Genomic DNA, 18,592 nt, shown 5'->3' with positions numbered 1-18,592 from the left:
CAGGGGCTTCTTTCCCTCTCTTTTGATATGGTCCTCTAAGAAGGGAACTTCAAAAAGATGTTTTCTTAAATGTCTTTCCAATGTGAGGCATATGAGAAAATTTTGGAGCGAGCATGGGCTAAGTTTGTTTAGAAGGAGATCACAACGCAACTTCATGATGAATTGGATCCATCATTCAGGATAAGTGGAATGACATTTTATGTTATAACACCGTTGCACATGGACACTGATGCATTGAACCCAAAATGGTGTTTGATAGGCACGGGAGAATGGTTCCCATATATGAGGTAAATTGAGGGTTTGTGGATGCCATAGAGAAGATGTATGCTGAGGTGGAGTTCATGAAGTTTCAAGAACACCATTCAGTTAGTGTGGTTGAAGATTAAGAGTTTTGGCACAAATGAACCTGATAGGGTGTTGGAGAATGTATTGCAACAGCAGCATTCTATTTGCCTTCTTTTTTCTTTTGCTTTTTTGCTATTTAGGATCTAGTCTGTAGAACTTACTGCTATTTTGATATCTCGATTAGAATAATCTTGTATGCTTTATGATTGTATTGGTCATATGATATATGTTATCAATGTTTGTTACTACAATTTACTAGTTTAACTTTCAACTTTCAAGTTTGTGTATCAATTTTCAAATTTGAGGACTTGTATTTTGAATTGTTGATTTATGTTAAATTATGAGTTTTGGAAGTTAGAAGTAGAATCTGATATATTAACTATTTTCAGTTATATGGTTATATATGATAGTTATTGATAATTATATTATAAATTCATTAATTACTCTAAAAAAATTCTGTTATTTATTATTAATATACCCACATCCCTTGCAAAGGCACCAAAACATTTCCAGATGTCTTGGGGAACATCTTGATATCCTCAAAATCTATGAACTTAATGAAATCTTTGATAATAATATATTACACAGCATAATATGGTTTATACTATAAAGTTGAATAAATGTTTTATATGTATATTAAATTTTATATAAATAATCTACATTGTGACCTACTGATATACATTTTCAGTTCATATAGCAATATATTATTAATGTTTTTTAAGTGTATTGCTGCATTGCAAACACCTAATAATATACACATTGTGAAATCTTGAAATTTTTATTAATATAACTTATTTTAAATTTTTGATAATAATAGTAATAATAACAACATTAATAATAAAAATGCAGGTAGAAAATGTTTCATTTTCAGTATATGGAAGCTCAATGGACACAGAATAGATAAGATGCTAATGTGGCATCCCTCAGACAAGGATCAGTTTAAATCGAGTTTTGATGGAACATCTGCAAATTATCTAGGGAGAGCACGCAACACATCATAAGGAATTGTCAGGGTTGCATTGTGGATGCTTGGATTAATGCAAAAGAGCCTCTATGTTGATGTAAATCTTTGAACTCTCAGTGATAAAATTATTATTGGTTTTTCAGTTGTAAATTTGGGCATTTTTAGGTGGGTGGGGGACACATCATAAAACACTATTACTTGATAAAAAATTCTGATAGTAATAAAAAGTATTTTGTATAATATTCTATGCTATTTTTGAAAATATCTATTATTGTCCAGTCCTTTCAACCTGAAGCACACCTGCATTCTCATCCATGCTTTTGGTAACCTGGGATGATACACGTTACAATATTTTTGGGGCAAATCTCAAAAAAGAAGTTTGTGTTTCTTCTATTGTTTCAAGAGGATGTGATAGATGTCAAATAATTTGAAAAAAAACAACTAACTAATTCATGGCATGACATCGTGGCTTGCTTTTTCAAATTTATACTTTACTGTTTTGGGAAGGTTCACATTTCAAAGTCCGTTTGCATTGATTGGGTCTATTAGTTTTGGAGAATATGGGAGATGGCAAATTATTGGAAGAAACAATCAGTAATTTGTTGTTTGAGAGTTATAGCTGATTGTGTACATATTTAATATTATCCTGTCAATGATCCTATCCTATGCCTGTTGTGGTTGATTTGATCTTGGCATCTATTTTGTCTGTTGTGTATAAAATACATGTTCTAGTCACTACAGTACGTGATAAAACATAAATTGCTTACTTATGTTCTATGCTTACTCATTTTTATAAATATTTGAAAGTATTCTGACATAATTCAAACATGTTTCCAATGATAAAATTATATATTGCTACCATATTCAAATCTTTGACAGTTGGCTTCTTGTGTAACAGGGAGGTATACAGCACCAGAGGTTATTCGAGAAGAAGCATATGACACAAAAGTGGATGTCTTTTCTTTTGCTCTAATTTTGCAAGAGGTATACTATTTCCTCCCCCGTGACAGCTGTAAGAAATGCAAAGAGTTAAGGAGAATAAAACTTATACATATTTTTACAAAACTACATTTCATTTTGGTTCTATTTTTGACATTTTAGATTGTACAGTTGAATATCCCCAGAATTGTTTTTGAATTTTTGCAAACATTTGATGAAATGACAAATGAATAACAATGCAAGAAACTAATATTATTTTTTTTCCAAAACATATGAAATACAGTAACAACGTATTAGAAACATATATCTAGCTGTTCTAACTTCTGGAATGTTTATGCAACAAGATACTAACCCTTATTTGCTACGATGGTAAAAATGATGGAATATAGCAGGAAAAATGGCTGCTGTTCTAAGTCTGATATAATACTGAATTTGAGGCAGCGAACCAGTATGATGATATTCCACCTCCAAAAATCAGAAATTTCACAATAAACTGAAATAGACGTCTGTAGCAGTGTTATGGGTTACTGTAGCAGCCCTCAAAAAATTGAAAATCTTCAATATTTTTGCTCCAAAATCATGAACTGAAAAAGTGTCTTTCAATCTGTCCAATCAATGAAGCACAATGGTGAATCCTAGATGAATTCACTCGATCAGCTAGAAGGTTTTTCGTCCCTAAAACTGATTGCTAAAAGGTTTTTTGTCTTTCAGCTGAAGAATGAACCAAGTTCAATCTCTCCAGTAAGCTAGGCTTTGATTAAATGTATAGAATGCCATTTCTTTCCTCAAACCCTCCTTTTACATGCATTTTTCCCTCCAAAAGTGATTTATAAAATCTTTTAATTTGATATTACTTTTTATCTCCTTTTTTTGAAATTACTTTATGACAGTAGCCACCCTTTATGGAATAATTAATTCAACATACTCTTTATGGAATAATTAATTAAACATAAGTTGTCCTTTTAAAATAAAATGTTACTATACATTGTAAGTTAATTAATTATTTCCCTTGCAGCATCTTGTTGGTGTCTGTTTTATCATCTACCAAACATTAGAGTAAAGTACCCAAAGATAATTGATCCTCTCTTGAAAACATCAAATGGCGATTCATATGGCGAGTCAGGTCTTGATGTGTGGATAAGCTCAATGGGCATTGTGATTTGCTGGTAATACACAAGGGGACTTACGCTTGAACGAATTGTCAACAACTTTGGGACTTAGATGAATTTGTCAATTAAAGCTCTCTTTTTCTTTTTGGGATTTCGGGGTTTAAGACTTTCAAAAATAAGACGAAGGGATAAGGGTTGAGAATTCTACTCTAATCCAATGAATTCCAGAGATGGTATTGATTCGGTGAACTCAAGAAACCAAACTTTGATTCGCCTCAATTAAGACAACTACACAAAGTGGATGCAATCTTCAAGGGATGTGCTTATGATCGGAAGTTTAAGCATACACAAAATGGAAAGCTCAGACTAACTTTGCACAATGAATGAAAATCATCCATTCACCAAAAGTATGAGCAAAGATACACCATAAACCAATACTTATCAGATCTTTCATTCATCTAACAACGTGAAATAATTTCTAACTAATGTGTTGAAGAAATTGAAAACCTTGCTTAATCAATCAAACAATAGGGATTACAAAGCCTTACGAGAAAGCACACATGTAATATATTATCTGAAAAATGACCTTCATGCAACAATATTTCAAAAAACCTCACACTCTACAAATGAGAGGAGGCAACCTTATATAGGAGTCCAAAAATTATGAACGACCAAGATCAAACAATGATCAAGGGCTCAGATTAAAAGTTCAAAACCCTAATTAGGGTTTCCCCAAACTCTAATAGCTAAAATGAATAAGGAGACAAGTGGCGCAGCTGCTATTCTCACTGAGGTGAGTGTCCAGTTTCCTTTTTTGTAGATTAGATGTACCTGGACACAAGAAGTCGCACCTCTATGGTGACACTTGGCAAGTTGCTAATTTGGAAGTCGACTATGTCCACATCATCAGTACAGGTGGCGAGAGTGTCTTCCCAGTTAGTTGCTTGTGCCAAGAAATTTTCATCTATGCATATGAAGCTTGAAATTCTGGAGAGATCCTCCTTGAGAATTGGCCTTGAAACTTTGAAGAAGTTTCCTTGAACTTTGGCCCTCAAATTCTCTGCATGCAGATGCTTTTCTCGCACCTCATCTTGCTGCAATATCTCAGTTGCTACAAAGAAGACCTTGTCTTGAATATCTTTGATGGTCTTTTCAATCTCTGAACACTTAACCTTAGATTTTCTCAAAGATTCAACCCTTGTAATTAAAGCAAAGTACCGTGTTGAAATCATATAGGTCATTGGGCTGGATGACTTTTCTGTCTATAAGATCCTGTTGAGAAAGTCCTCTGATTATTTTCAGATATAGATTATTCTACTTGGAATATCCTCAATATCTTCCCAAGCTTCAGCTATGTCTTGAAGTCTACTCAATAGGGAAGAGGTGGAATCATGTGTTGATATCAGGTTCTTGATGAGTATGTCAGCACGTTCTAAAGCATCAGAAGTCCATCCTTTGGCTTCTCTAAACGTCATCTTCATGTCCTCATAATCCTTTAATGATTTTTTTGGAAGAGGTAGGGGTGGAGCAACAGGTACCTCCTCCCGATCAATGGGTTTTGTCAAATGTTGAACATATCTCTTCCACTGCCCATTCTCAGCTTCAACCTTCTTTCTTTTTTCCTTTTCCTTGTTCAGTCTTGCCTTGAGAGTGTTGCAAGAGTCATCAAAATCCTAGACCTCTTGGGCCTTAGTAGGCTTACCCAAGTTCACGATAGTAATCACATAATCCTTAGAAGTGATGTCATCTTGGGTCTTCCCTGCCTTAGGTACTGCTACCTGAATCGTCCTACATCCTGCACTATTTCTCTGAATCAAGGAGAATCTCTTGGCTGGCTTGGGCGGCTTCATCTTGTTGGATTTATCTAACTCAGCCAAAAGTTCAGTTGTATTATCTATATGGTGCACCTCTTGAGGAACTTTGGCTTTCATTCTTTCTCTCAACCAATCAGGAATGGTTGACTGCTCCATGCCACTCTCATCAAAACTATCTTCTACCTCCTTCGGTCCAGTGACTATGCCATCCAAGAATTCTCTTGGCTGCTCCAAGTTCTCAACTTTGATAACCTCAGCCACTTTGGGTTCTTGTCTTGGTTCTTGAAATGGGAACCGAACTGGTTCCTCCATGATCTCCCCAATGACAGGAGAAGGAACTCTCATTTCTTGTTCTTCTAACTCAATATCTTGCTTTTGCTCATCAACTATCACTCTCAGTCGCATGGTAGAGGAAGCACTTATGGTCGAGTGACCTTCTCTTGACTACTGTGGTCTGCCTACATCTACCTCTCCTGCGACCTTCTCTCCTTTTGCCCTCAATGAATTTGCAGCGAGCTTCCTCGATCCCACACTTTTGAGGTTCCTGTGGCCACTGGACGTTACACCATGATTCAAAGACATAGATTCATCTATCCCCATAAGAACATATGTGAAAGTAACATTCTTCACCTTAAGTTCCTTTGTCTTTTGAGCTGCCCACCATTTGGAATATTCAATTACTGGCCTCATAAGATCTCCAAGGTTAGACCTCTCAACATCTGGCAATCAATAGGGGCAAGGGGCTTGTTTTTCAAGACGACATAGTGCGGTTGCTCATACTCACTGTCCTCCTCAAGCTGGTCCGCTACCCGGAATACTTCAGACTCTGATTAAATTTAGTGGAATTCTAGACCACAACCTCCTTATGTCGAAGCTGTCAACAACGTTGGCCCAATAATCTTCTAAGTTTGGCCTATGCTTGAATTTAACTTCATTTACTTTCCCCATTTTATGAAAAGGGTCAAAATGACTCCTTGCTTGGTATTGGAAAATGGGTACCACTGGATCTCCTTATCAGCAAATGCAGCAGCTTGGGATGGACATGTTTCTAACCCATTCCCAATAGTAAGCGAAGACGCTCCTGTCTTCTGCTTCTTCCTCTTGACACTCGTAAAATTTTCTAGCTGCCGTACTACCTCGACTAGTACCATCCTGTTTGTGGGAAACATAGGCAATTTGTATGGCTGACCTGAGAATCCCTGAATCCTTAGATAAGTGAACTTGGGGTACTGGATAAACAAATATCTAAATCTACTAATGAAGTCCATCGACTCTTGAGAGAGTCGCTGATGGATACCTCCCTGAAGGGTTTTGGTGATATAAGACCTGGTGAGTCATAAACAAGAAACTGGTTCTCCTTGTTCCCGACATCACCTCTACATACAAGACCTATGTACCTATATGTTCTAGCCAAAGAATAGAACAAGTAGGAACTCATGTAGAAAGTCCTATTCTTTTCCAAATTTCTCAATTGATCATCAAGGTTATCACTAATGATCCTTGCCCAATTAATCATCTTCACTCTAGCGGTGACCTCATGGATAAAGTAGTACATCCATGGTTCAAAAGGAGCACCCAGCTGGCTTCCCATAACCCTGTTCAATAGGACAATGAGCTCCATAATCTTCCTTGAAGTATGCTTGTACAAGGAGTTTGGGTATTTTAGAACTTCCTTTCCTTGGCTTTTCCAACCATTGATGGTTGATGTTATCTTCATATTCCTGTATGTGATCGTTGTACAATTGTGTCACTTCATCCCTGGTTATGTAAACAGTTTTGTGGTACTCAGGGATATGGAATGCCTCTCTGATTGCCACTTCTCCGATGTTCGCCAGGATTCTACCGTTAGGAGCTACTATTTCTCTACTTGCTGGGTTGTAATGTTTGGAGCATTTTGCTACTAACTCAGTAAACTGCATCGTTGGAAGGAAACCAGCAGCTTGTACGATCCCATTGTTCATCATCCTTCGCGCGATTGCGGTAGGTAGTTGAGCGCCTGTGCCATACATTCTCCTCTTAAATTCCTGGAGGTTGATGTGACCCAAGTTTGTGTCACCAACTTGCTTCCATTTAGAATTCATCTTCGATTCCGGAGGGGAATCTTTGTCTACTAGAAACTTCATTTTGTGTGATGTCCCCGCGTCGAAGGTCATCCAAATTTGCACAAGAAACAAATAAACTTAAGTTATAATCTGCATTTTAGGTGCAATTTCAGAGTTTGGAGGCTAAGTAATTTATAGTTTACTCTCTTCTCAACACTTAGCCTTGAAAATTGGATTTTCAAATACTTTGATGTTCTGAAAATCTTAAGAAAATCCCTTGAAAATCATCAAACTCAAGGAGTTTATAGTCTGATTTTAACTTCAAAATGAGAATTTGGAAAAATTTAAGTTCATTCAAACTCCTTGAAATTTATTCTAACTTGTTTAAAGGCAGAAAATGAGAAAGAAAGGGAAATCTGCTAAATTTATTCTCTCTTTAAACTTTGAAGAAAAACTTGGGTTCAAAACCCAATACCTTGCCTTCAAAACTAATCTTCACCTTCGAAGAAAGAAGAAGAATGAGAAAAGAAGCTGCTTGGAGGATGAAAAACCCTGCCTTCAAAACTAATCTTCACTTTCGAAGAAAGAAGAAGAATGAGGAAAAAAGCTGCTTGGAGGATGAAAAATCAGATGTTAATCAGAAAATTAATGAATTTGTCTTCCAAACAGTCAAGGTCCCTCCAAAATCTGTGTGCAAACTTGTGAAAAATGGTTGAAAATCTCAGACTTATACTTGAAATCTTAATTGAAATCACTTCCAACCTGCAAAAACTATTAAAAATTCTCACAAAAATGTCCTTCACCTGCAGAAAACTTCTCTCAAAAACTCTCTGAACTTGCTCTTGAAAGTTCGAACTTCATATGAGGAAATGAAAGAATGGAAGGCATTTGTATTGGAGTTTGAATTCTTCATTTAGAAACTCAGTAAATCTTCCAAAATTTGGTTCTATTTCATCCTCAGTCCTTCGAATCTGCAAAGAATGTTTCTAATTTGGTTTCAGTTGACTTGTCATCTCTTAAGCAAGTTCGAACTTCATCTTGTCTTTCGAATGCAAGTTTCTAAATTCATTTTCAGTCCATAATTCGAATTGGATCTTCAAATCTTCAAATCCAAAAACAAACTTTCTATTTTGGTCTTAGTTCGAACTTCTTCTTCAAATCTCGCTGACCTCATCTTGGAATATTCCTTTGTTTTCAAATTTAGCAATTATCTCATGAGGGCGGACTTATTTGTTTTGATTCTCCTTCCTAGGGCGGACTTTGCTAGACTTCAGAGACCACAACCTTGACCAAGGGCAGACTTTGCTCAACTTGTGATCAATGAGGGCGGACTTAATTGGTTTTATGCACCAAAGAGGGCGGAGTTTATCAAACTTGTGCACCATTCCTTATGTCCATGGGTCAGATTTCATCTCTTCCATTCACACCACATTCTCCAAGGGTGGACTTTGTTAATTTCATGCACCAAATGATATGCCTTAAGGTGGGCTTGGCTAAACTTATGCTCTTTCCCCATCGTCTATAGGGCGGACTTGGCCTGATGTATGACCCTTTGGAGGGCGGACTTGCTTACTTCCATGGTACCTAGCCTCTTATCTAAGGCGGACTTTATCAAGTTTGATGCTCTTTACTTAGGGCGAACTTCAACATTTGCTTGCACCTTCAACTTCATGGTAGGGTGGACTTCTTCAAGTTGATGACCCACCTCACTTTTTCCAAGGCAGACTTGGTGGATCTCAGGAACCACAACCTTAACCAAGGGCGGACTTCATCATTGTCAGGAATCAAGGAGGCCGAACTTTATGAAATTTAGGAACCACATGATCAAAACTTGAAATCTCCATAACTTGTGCAATTTTTACCGGATCGCTTTGAAATTTGAAAAATGTGCTTCAATCATTCACTGAATTCCTCAGGATCCCTAAAATTTAGGAGATTAGCTTTTTGGGTCAAAACTTGGATTTTAGGAGGAATTTTTCGATCACTTCAGTGCATCTCAGTGTGAATAGTGCAAACCCTAGATCCACTTTCTAAAAATAGAAAAAGCAAGGTTCCCTAAAAAATAGAAAAAACTTTTTAAAAATAGCCATTTCGTGGATTGTGTTCAAAATGCCAAAAACAAAACTTCCTGAAAAATAGGAAAAAGCAAAAAAAAAACTTTCTAAAAAAAAAGTTGTCCAAATTGGCTCAAATCAATTGCGATCTTCGTCCTTTGGGCTTTTTAGACACACTGACAATGTCTAGACTCTGTTCTAACCATGGCTTGCACACACTGACCCATAATGTTCAAAACTCAGGGCGTTCAAAAATGACAAACTTGATGCGAAAGGTCACAAGGGACTAACAAAAACCTTAGAAAGCAGGAAAAAGGGAGGGTCCCCATTTGCAATGGGGTGATGTGTGAAAAGGTCACAACACATCCCAATTAGCTTATAGGAAATTAAATAGGTTAAGGGTCTTCTAGAATTATTTATGCTTGAGAAAGGGACATGGCGACATTTTAGGTGATTTTTTCTGTATTAGGTACTGTACAAAGTATCACTATCACAATAAATACTATGATTCTAATCCAATGTAAAATGAATGAGAAGAAATGTGGTGGACTGTAATGAATGCTACAGTTGAGAGGCAACTAGGATGCAGTTGCAAATAATATTTTTTTGTCCATTGTTCATCATTATGGAATTCTCTGTAGAGTGCTGAATGATAATTTGTATAGGCTACAATGGATGACAGTTGATGATGGCATAGACTAGACCTTCACCTAACAACAAATACATCAATTACATCTTCAAGGCAGTGAAGGACATTTGAGTCAAAACATAGAAAATGGATTTTTTTTGAGAGTACATGGGGAAATTCATTTATGACATCATAATTACATCCATTTTTTTAATTGAGTTTCCCCTTCTTAAACTGTTTTGTGCATGCTTTGGAAAACTTGCATAATGTTATATCAGTTGATGAGATTGGACTCTCCAAGTTCCTGTCACATTTCCCAAGGTAGAGATGTAGAAAAGGACTCTGCCATGATCCTTCTACTTGTTTGTGCAAATGACAATTCATAATAGGAGTAAATGTGTCAGCTGAATTCTCTTACTTTGAACAATGACTCAAGCCACCAGTTGCCTCCCTAAATGATACATTCACAATGGAGTGCCTTCATACTCAAATTTGTCCTCTACCTGTCTTTAAATAAGTTTTCTTGCCTTGAGGAATGTAGGGGACGTGGGGATTCATGAAGGAACTGAAAAGTCATGGGAGAGAACATGAAAGGTCATTGGTGGGGCATGAAGAGTTGTGTAGTCAAGATGATTCGTGTATGGGAATATCAGTAGTCCTGTGAGGATCATTTTATTTTCTTTTCAAAAAAATACAATGTGGGGTGTTCCATCACTTTGTGGGGAATGGAAATACAAGTGGGATGCTCCATCCCTCCTTGGATCCTAATAAAGCACACCTCCCTCCTTAGAGAGCTTTTGGTCCCACAAAAAAATATTTTTGGATATTAGAGTAACTTCTCCCTTCATTACTAAAAGTTATGTGTCCAAACTTTGTGTGTCATTGCTTTGACAACTTTCATTGCACTGAAACTTCACTGGCTCCAACTTCTTGTGATGCTCAAGACATGCTACTATGAGTGCCATGCTACAACATACCGTTGTTGCCATGAATGATCTTCTTTGTATTTGGAGGCTATTTTACAATGCTATGAAAGCTATCACAAAGTGGTCCATACAGTGAAGGCCATACATTTTTACAATGTTAGGAGTGGATTTGAAAAAGAGACCTCTTCCTACAACTATGCATATTCTTCAGTTGTGATAAGAGTTTGTGCATAATACAAAAATTAAAAACATCACTATTATACTCTAGGCTGATCTTATGCTCATCAAAGTCTCTTGCTTACTGGACCATATAAGTAGAAATATTTTCCTCTTCTTGCCATATCAAACGAGTGAGACTTGCAACATGCTAGAATGTTTACATTGCCATGGAATGAAAAAATGCGTACAACACCCTAAAACCTGTCACAGTGTTACCAATGCTCAATGAAAGGAAAAATACATACCTGGAATACCCAAATAAACTTTACTATAGTACTGTCCATGTTTCAAATTCCCATTTTGGCATATGCTTTGCCCATACTTGCTGTTGCCCAAACAAGTGACATGAAACTATACTTTTGCATCAATTTTTTTCCAAACACACACGTCTACAATTTTGAAGAATTTTTCCTACAAGCTGTCCATGTTGCCCCATTTCATTTTTGTACCTACAAGATATACTCCCTCATGCAACAAGCTATCATTCCTATCCTTGCTTCATGTAACAAGTGGATCTGAAAATTTTCTAACAATTTGCAATAAATGTGGGGACTGAAATTTAATCATTATCTCATTCATTGTTCTCTTCCTTGTACTTCCTTGTTTTTCAAGCTGATTTGCTAAGTATACTCATCTGTGGTGATTGCAGAGTACTCCTTGCTTGCTCTACATAAAAGACATGACGATTGGTGCTTTTCTTGCATATCTCATTCGTTTGTTCTTCTTGAGTAGGGGATGGTCCATTCTTCTTTGTAGGCTCCTCTTTCTCTTCTTGGGGTTTCATAACAATTTATTATTCGCTATCACTTCTTGTTGCAATTGCTCAATGATTCCAATTAGAAATTCAGATTGGTCCTTCTCTTCTTGCAACTCTCAATTCTTTCCTTCAATGTTGCATTTCCTCCCAAAGAGCTTTGTTCCCTCTGAATACTAGCTCCATGCTTTCTTGGACGGTGTCAAGCTTCTTTTGAGATTTTGTCATGGCTGACCCTTTGCAATCAACAACCTGCAACACTTTGGTAGAAAAATCTGAATAATTGGCTACACACATGAACTTCATATGTGTTATGAAAATTTTCCCTACAAGCCAAATGAACTTTCTGTTCTGCCATCAAAATGATTCTTAAATTCACAAAATTCTATGTAGAATTTACTAAAACATGAATTAAAACAATGCTGGAAATGGAAAGGATTCAGCATGAAACTCAGAGATCTTATCCTAGAAAGCCCCTAGAGGAAAAAACTAACTTGGTAGCAGCAATTGCTTGTCTACTTAAATATTAATTATGCTCAAGTTTAAGTACAAAAATTGCTCCTTAAATTCTTTGTCAAGCTCAAATATTCAGCTGAATTCTCCTACATTGTTCTATAAACCCTTGCATTTGTTTGGATTCTGGAACATGTTGTTTAATGTTTATTTTCAAGTTTGATAAATTGATAGATAGATATTGATTTAGTATATTGTATTTCAAATTTGTAAATTTCTGGTAGTTCTGTTTAACATATACTAAGCTGAATTCTACTACTTTGTTCTATAAACCTTTGCATTTGTTTGGATTCTGGAACATGTTGTTTAATTTTTATTTTCAAGTTTGATAAATTGATAAATAGATATCAATTTAGTATATTTGTATTTCAAAATTTGTAAATTTCTGGTAGTTTTGTTTAACATATACACGATGTGTGGTATTCTGAGTTAGTTCCTGTTTGTAGGCTGCAAAAGGGTATATATTTCTGATTTTTATATTTTTTTGTATGGACATACCCAGAATGTATGCAGCCCATTTTTCTGTACTGTACTGACATATCTGTACTCGTACTTGATTTCAATGCTAGAAGTTTATATTTGCATTATTATCTTTATAACTTGTTTTTCTTTTTTGTGTGGAGGCTTTTCAGTGTGAAAGCAAGTATAGAAAAAAGAAAGAGAGAACTGTCATCAATGGCCACAGGTGACTAGAATAGGCCAAATGGACTCAGAAATAAAAGTAGAGACAATATCAAGAGCGAGCCAAAAAAACGCTCCATAGAAGTTACAAACAGAGAAAATATTTTATCTTTCCTCTCACATGGAAAACTTTTTAATGTGTAGTGATTACAGAGAAATTTTCTTTAGGTGCATGCTCACTAATGAGAGTTGGTTGGATGGATATTGAGCTTCATTAATTTTAATGGTGCATAATAGTAGATCTGGATAACCTCCTATCTTATGCAATTTTTGATCATATTATTTCCCTTCCCACTTATATCAAATTTTAAAAGACAACTATAACTCTCTTTGATATGCACATGATTCAAAAGGTTATTTGGTAAGTTGATACATAATATTCTTTGATTTGAGTGATTTTTGTACTGTTTTTTGTAGTACGGTGTTAATATTACTCTTGTGCTTTTCAGATGATAGAAGGAAATCAACCGCTTGCATCATTGACTCATATGGAAGCTGCAAAAGCCTATGCTTATGAGGATAGGAGGCCTGAGTTCAAAGCTTCTCCAAGACACTATCCCAAAGACTTGAAAGAGTAAGATATTTCAAATTAATATGGTTAGAAGTATTTTGGTATTGATTTTACATTGCTGACATGCTGAAAGAACGTGGATTGTGAAAAGATGTCTCTTAGTATATTGAGTTGTTGATAACAAATGAAGAGGTTATTCCAAAATGAAATCAAGTCATTTTCTGTTTCTTGGTTCAAAAATATTAATTTTTGAAATAAATAAAAAGATTGGCAAGTTGTGTGATCATAAAAAATAAATTGTAGATGCATGGATTGTGTTCATCAAATTATAAGTTGTACCAGGTTAATTATAATAAAACCACAAGGAAGTATAAATAGTATTGCAATTGCAAATTTTTAAGTTGACTGTAGTTCAGTTTTTTAAGACAGAAAATCCAGGGTTCTATTAAAGGGGTGCCAGCACCATATCTAAAACCAGCTATTTTACTAAGTTTTCAGGATAGGGGGGCATGGGGATGCATTTTGGGGATGGATCTTTTTGAGGCCGTTTTTGGGGATGGCAATATAAAATTTAGGGACAATTTAAAAAATATGGGTAAATTTCATATATTCATATGATAACAATGACGAGGCAATTTTTTTATTGTAAATAAACATGTAATGGAAAATGATGCCTACATTGCGACATTCAGTTCTCACTTAGTTCATTACTTAAAAGATCAAATTGTGTAATGGAAAATGATGCCTACATTGCTAGGCATGAAGATATTACATAGATACTTCGTGTGACAAGGAAAAGATCTGAAATACATCATAGTAATTTACCCTAGACTCTTAATTGTTTTTGTATAAAGAGAAAGTATTCGGCATAGTTTCAGAAGACACTTTAAACCATAGAAACGAGACTCAGACTCGGCTCAGACTCAGCAAGGCTGACCCGGACTCGGACTCGGGACTCGGAGTCAGACTCAGCTGGACTTGGGAAAGTGAAAAACTCAAGAAATTTAGAGATTTTTAAAGATTTAAAACTTGTTTCATGCACCCTTTATTGAACACACCTTAAAGACACAATAACATCATCAAACTCGGCTCATTTGATTCAATACACAAGTATACATCAATCACATAAGCTTAAACACAAATTGTAGCTGAAGGAAATAACAAACATAGATATATAAATATTGTCAAATGTATACGATATTACAAAACTCATGGAATAAAAAGTCCATATCATCATATGATCATCATCAAATGTTACATACAAATACCAAAGGTAAATACAACTACAAGCCTATGGCTCAGAGGAGCCTGCACCCTCCGGCCTCGGCCTCGACCCCCTGTGAAGGCGTCTTATGTAGGTCCTGGATGATTCGACAACCATAGCTGCTCCCCGTGACACCATGCCATGCTCACCAACATTAGTAACATCTGTGTCACTATCTGCCTCTGAATCTCCCGTCTCTGCTCATTCTCTCCGCTCCTCCTCTGCCATGGCTACAGTCTCAGCCTCTATATCTACTTGGTCGATCCAATCAGTGTCAGACTCGGAGGTTAAATTTTCCCTACTTCTATCGACGTAGTTTCCCCCCATGTTTTTTGATAGGGGTTTGGGGGCAGTGCCCCAAAGGTGGGGTCAAGGGGCAGCACTTTGAGGCCAAAAAGACTTTTATTATTTAATAAAGGCGTCAAGTGTTATTTTTCTATTGGATGACATGTTGTAACCCTAATTTTTCTCATTCTCAGGTGGAGGTTGTAGTGAACAAAGACGAGATCATTCATTTAAATTTTTTTTTTAAATGTTTTTTTTTGTCATTTTATTTAACCCCGCCGACGGTCGAGTTTCAAGCATTGGACTCCCCGAGTTTGGCGATTTTAGGCCAAACTCGCCAACTCGGCAAGTCTGGCGAGTTCTCCCCCTGGACTCGGACTAGTCTGAGTCCAAGCTCGCTAGACTCGGGAGGGGCATAAATCGTACTCGGACTCACCGAGTTCGGCGAGTCTTGGGCGATTTTCCGATCTCTGCTTTAAACAATACCCAAAGAGAAACAAAGGTAACGGTTAAAGGGAAGACAATATGACTGGAGAACATCAATATTGTATATTTAATGATCAGACAAAGATGGGGGATCCTTGGAGCTACTGCAGGAGCTAGTAGTAGTTCCTCTCCTGAATATATGCATCCAATCAAAGGCAGGAACTTATAGCTAAGGTCAATGGATCCAATACAGGGCATTGACATGACTTTAACATTGTCGTTCATACTTTTCCTATATTGCCTTAGTGTCCCAAATGTAAATATTTTTGTGATTACATTGGTATCGTAATTTTTATCATCGACTCATGACTCATGAGCTGTAGAATTTGATAATACTCCCATTCTTAAGTGTTCTCAATAAATGGACTTCTAAATAGAGGCATTATAAATCATTAGATCTTTATAAAACACCACATTCTTTCCTTTGTTATCATTGTTATCGTGAGAAAATTTGATAAGGCAATGCAAGCATCATGATTCATTTTCCATTGCTTACTGGCTTGTTTTTCCAACTTGGCTGCAATTTTTCTTTTGCATATAGAAATGAACAAATATTTGATATGGAGTCTTTAGTCTTACTTTTATATTGCTAGGGCTAAGAGCGGTGTGGGGGCCCACAAACAACAAATAAAAATGTGTGTTTTTGAACTTGTGGATTATATTAAAAAAGCTCCAGCTGTAGGGGACAGTTGGGGATGGTTGGGGGATGTTTGAGATGTCCCTGGTTGTCCTGGGGACAGCTAGCAATTGCCTAGTCATCCCCTTACCATCTTTGTGTCATTGAGCTGTTTCGGCCTTTTTTTTTTTTCAATTGGGGACAATGAGGAAATGTCCCCAAGCTGTCCTCACATCCTTGGGATGTCCCATGTATGGGTGTACTTAGAAAAATCTAGGCGACATGTTTCTAGGGAGCATAACTAAAAAGACATAAAAGATATATAACCAATTGCATCCATTACCCATGGACAAAGGATAGAGTCAATAAAACACCATAAAGCTTGTGAAATGCTTGTGGATGCTTTTGTTATTGGGGGTTTGTGACTTGTCCCAAGAAGAAAATACAGGTTATTAATGTGACCTTTGTTAATCATTCTTCACTTATTTATATTATAAAACATTAGAGGACATTTGCCATTCCTTTGCTTTGGGGGTCTGAATATTGATTGATATGAGATTTGGTGGTCACTGTATATCCTTTTGTTATTGGGAAGTTAGTAAATTTTGTATGAAATAACTTGCACAAGAGAGAATATAATATATATATGCTGCAAATACTTAATAATGATATGCCACTTCGAGGGGGATAACCTTCAATAGTCTTCAATAACAAACTCAATACTCAATATGATTATAATAACTAACCTATACCTCCTATATATACCATGCTTATGCCTTGAATACCACCTAGGCCAAAAGTATAACTCCTAAGATGACCTAAATGGATATTTATGACTATAATACTATGTAAGTTATTTAAGAGATAAGGTAGCCAAAGCTGACTAATCATAACGCAATATACACTTCCAGAAAAAAATTCTTCTGGAAGTAGACTGTAGAGGTTAGAATAAAGTAATAAATTAGTTATTGGAGAAGTTGGAAAAGCGATTATTGAAACACAGACTGAAGAATTGAGCTTCTGAGTCTCTATGTAGTTGAGGCAACTTGTGTGCTGAAGACAATCTATTCACTGAATTGTTTGAATGGAAGACTAAGATTATGAACTGCAAGCATTGCTATGGTGGTGGAATAATCTTGAAAATACGAGAATATGACTTAGTTGAAAAAAAATAGTTTTGAGGAACCAGCATTGACCTTGGAGTTGATTAGGTATGCCAGCACAAGACTTCTCAATGATCATAAGTATTATTTTGTAGAAAACCAAAGCAAAATGCATAGTGCAGGCTTTGGTTGAATTGGTGATGTGATCTGCTACTTGATGGATGACAACAAGATACCTGTTTAAAAGATTTTCAAGGCTGTAGTCATTTTTGGCATAAATGGTTTCCCAATTTCATAGGAGAAATCCTTTCTATCATTGAAAATAATGCAATATCCTAAAGCAGATGGTATCATGATGATTTGTAGAATCCCTACCAATATATTTCAACAAACTTGCAAATTTTTTGATTTACTACTCCCAGACCTTTGTAGGTATTGAACAATTCATGGACATTTTAACAAATAGTTGTCATGACCTTTCATTGACAGTTTCACAAACAATTGGCAAACAACTAAGGGTCCACGGTAAACTTGTTGAACCGTCCTGCTCCCACCCAACTCATTGCACTTGGTTTCGCCGTGGGGTCTTCATCCGTTGGTTGTGGGGCTACCCCTGTTGCCACGGGTGTGGCCCCCTGGCTTGTCTCTAGGGGAACTCCTGCGGATCCCGTGGGTGATGTGGTTCCCCCTGTTGTCTCTTCCTCTGCAACTGTAATGCACAAGTCTCCTCTCACTAATACTATTGTTGCTCATGAGGGGGTTTTGCCTTCTACTGTGGCTATGGGTGCTGGGGTGCCCCCTCTAAAACCTTTTTTTTCTGTTGGTGGGTGGAGCTTTGCTCGTGTTGCCATCTCTGTTGCCGCTCATCCTCCCAAGGGGAAATCTTGCCCTTTTGCTTGTGCCAAGACCTCCTGTGTTGTGGTTTGTGGTCAAGATGTGGTGGACAATGTAGATTTCTACCAGCGATGTGGGTTGGCGTGTAGATTTGCTAGTCTTTGGCCTTGTCTCTCGGATCTGCATTGAAGGTTGGTGGATTCTTTGGAGCCCTTAGCTGTTGGTAACATGACACCACCTCCATAATTGGGCCCAAGTTTTAGGAACATCTGTCTAGATCACCCTTGGGGCTCACCTAATTTGGGATGGATTTACTCCACCTCTCCCTAACACGACACCTCTCCTTATGGCGGGGGGCAATAAAAACGATTAAGTAATTGGGCTATGGATATGCTAGTATTTTCTGTATTATGAATATATGTATATATTGATATCATTAGCATAATATAAACATCAATCATATTGTAATCAATATTCCTAGTGCATGCATGTAATTGATTGTATT

General features: G+C 36.7%; 1 protein-coding gene across 2 annotated transcripts in view; it reads left to right on the top strand.

Moving 5' to 3' along the window:
- LOC131066993 (integrin-linked protein kinase 1) overlaps nt 1–18,592 on the top strand; it is a 61,226-nt gene that overhangs the window by 31,723 nt on the left and 10,911 nt on the right. For both annotated transcript variants that reach the window (XM_059218535.1, XM_059218536.1), the window contains exons 9-10: nt 2,208–2,293; nt 13,438–13,562. In XM_059218535.1, coding sequence (XP_059074518.1) covers nt 2,208–2,293; nt 13,438–13,562 — 211 coding nt within the window. The remainder of the gene's footprint in view (nt 1–2,207; nt 2,294–13,437; nt 13,563–18,592) is intronic.

This window comes from Cryptomeria japonica, chromosome 3 (genome assembly GCF_030272615.1).
Source record: "Cryptomeria japonica chromosome 3, Sugi_1.0, whole genome shotgun sequence".
Lineage (NCBI taxonomy): Eukaryota > Viridiplantae > Streptophyta > Pinopsida > Cupressales > Cupressaceae > Cryptomeria > Cryptomeria japonica.
This window is presented reverse-complemented; position numbering and strand designations above follow the sequence as displayed.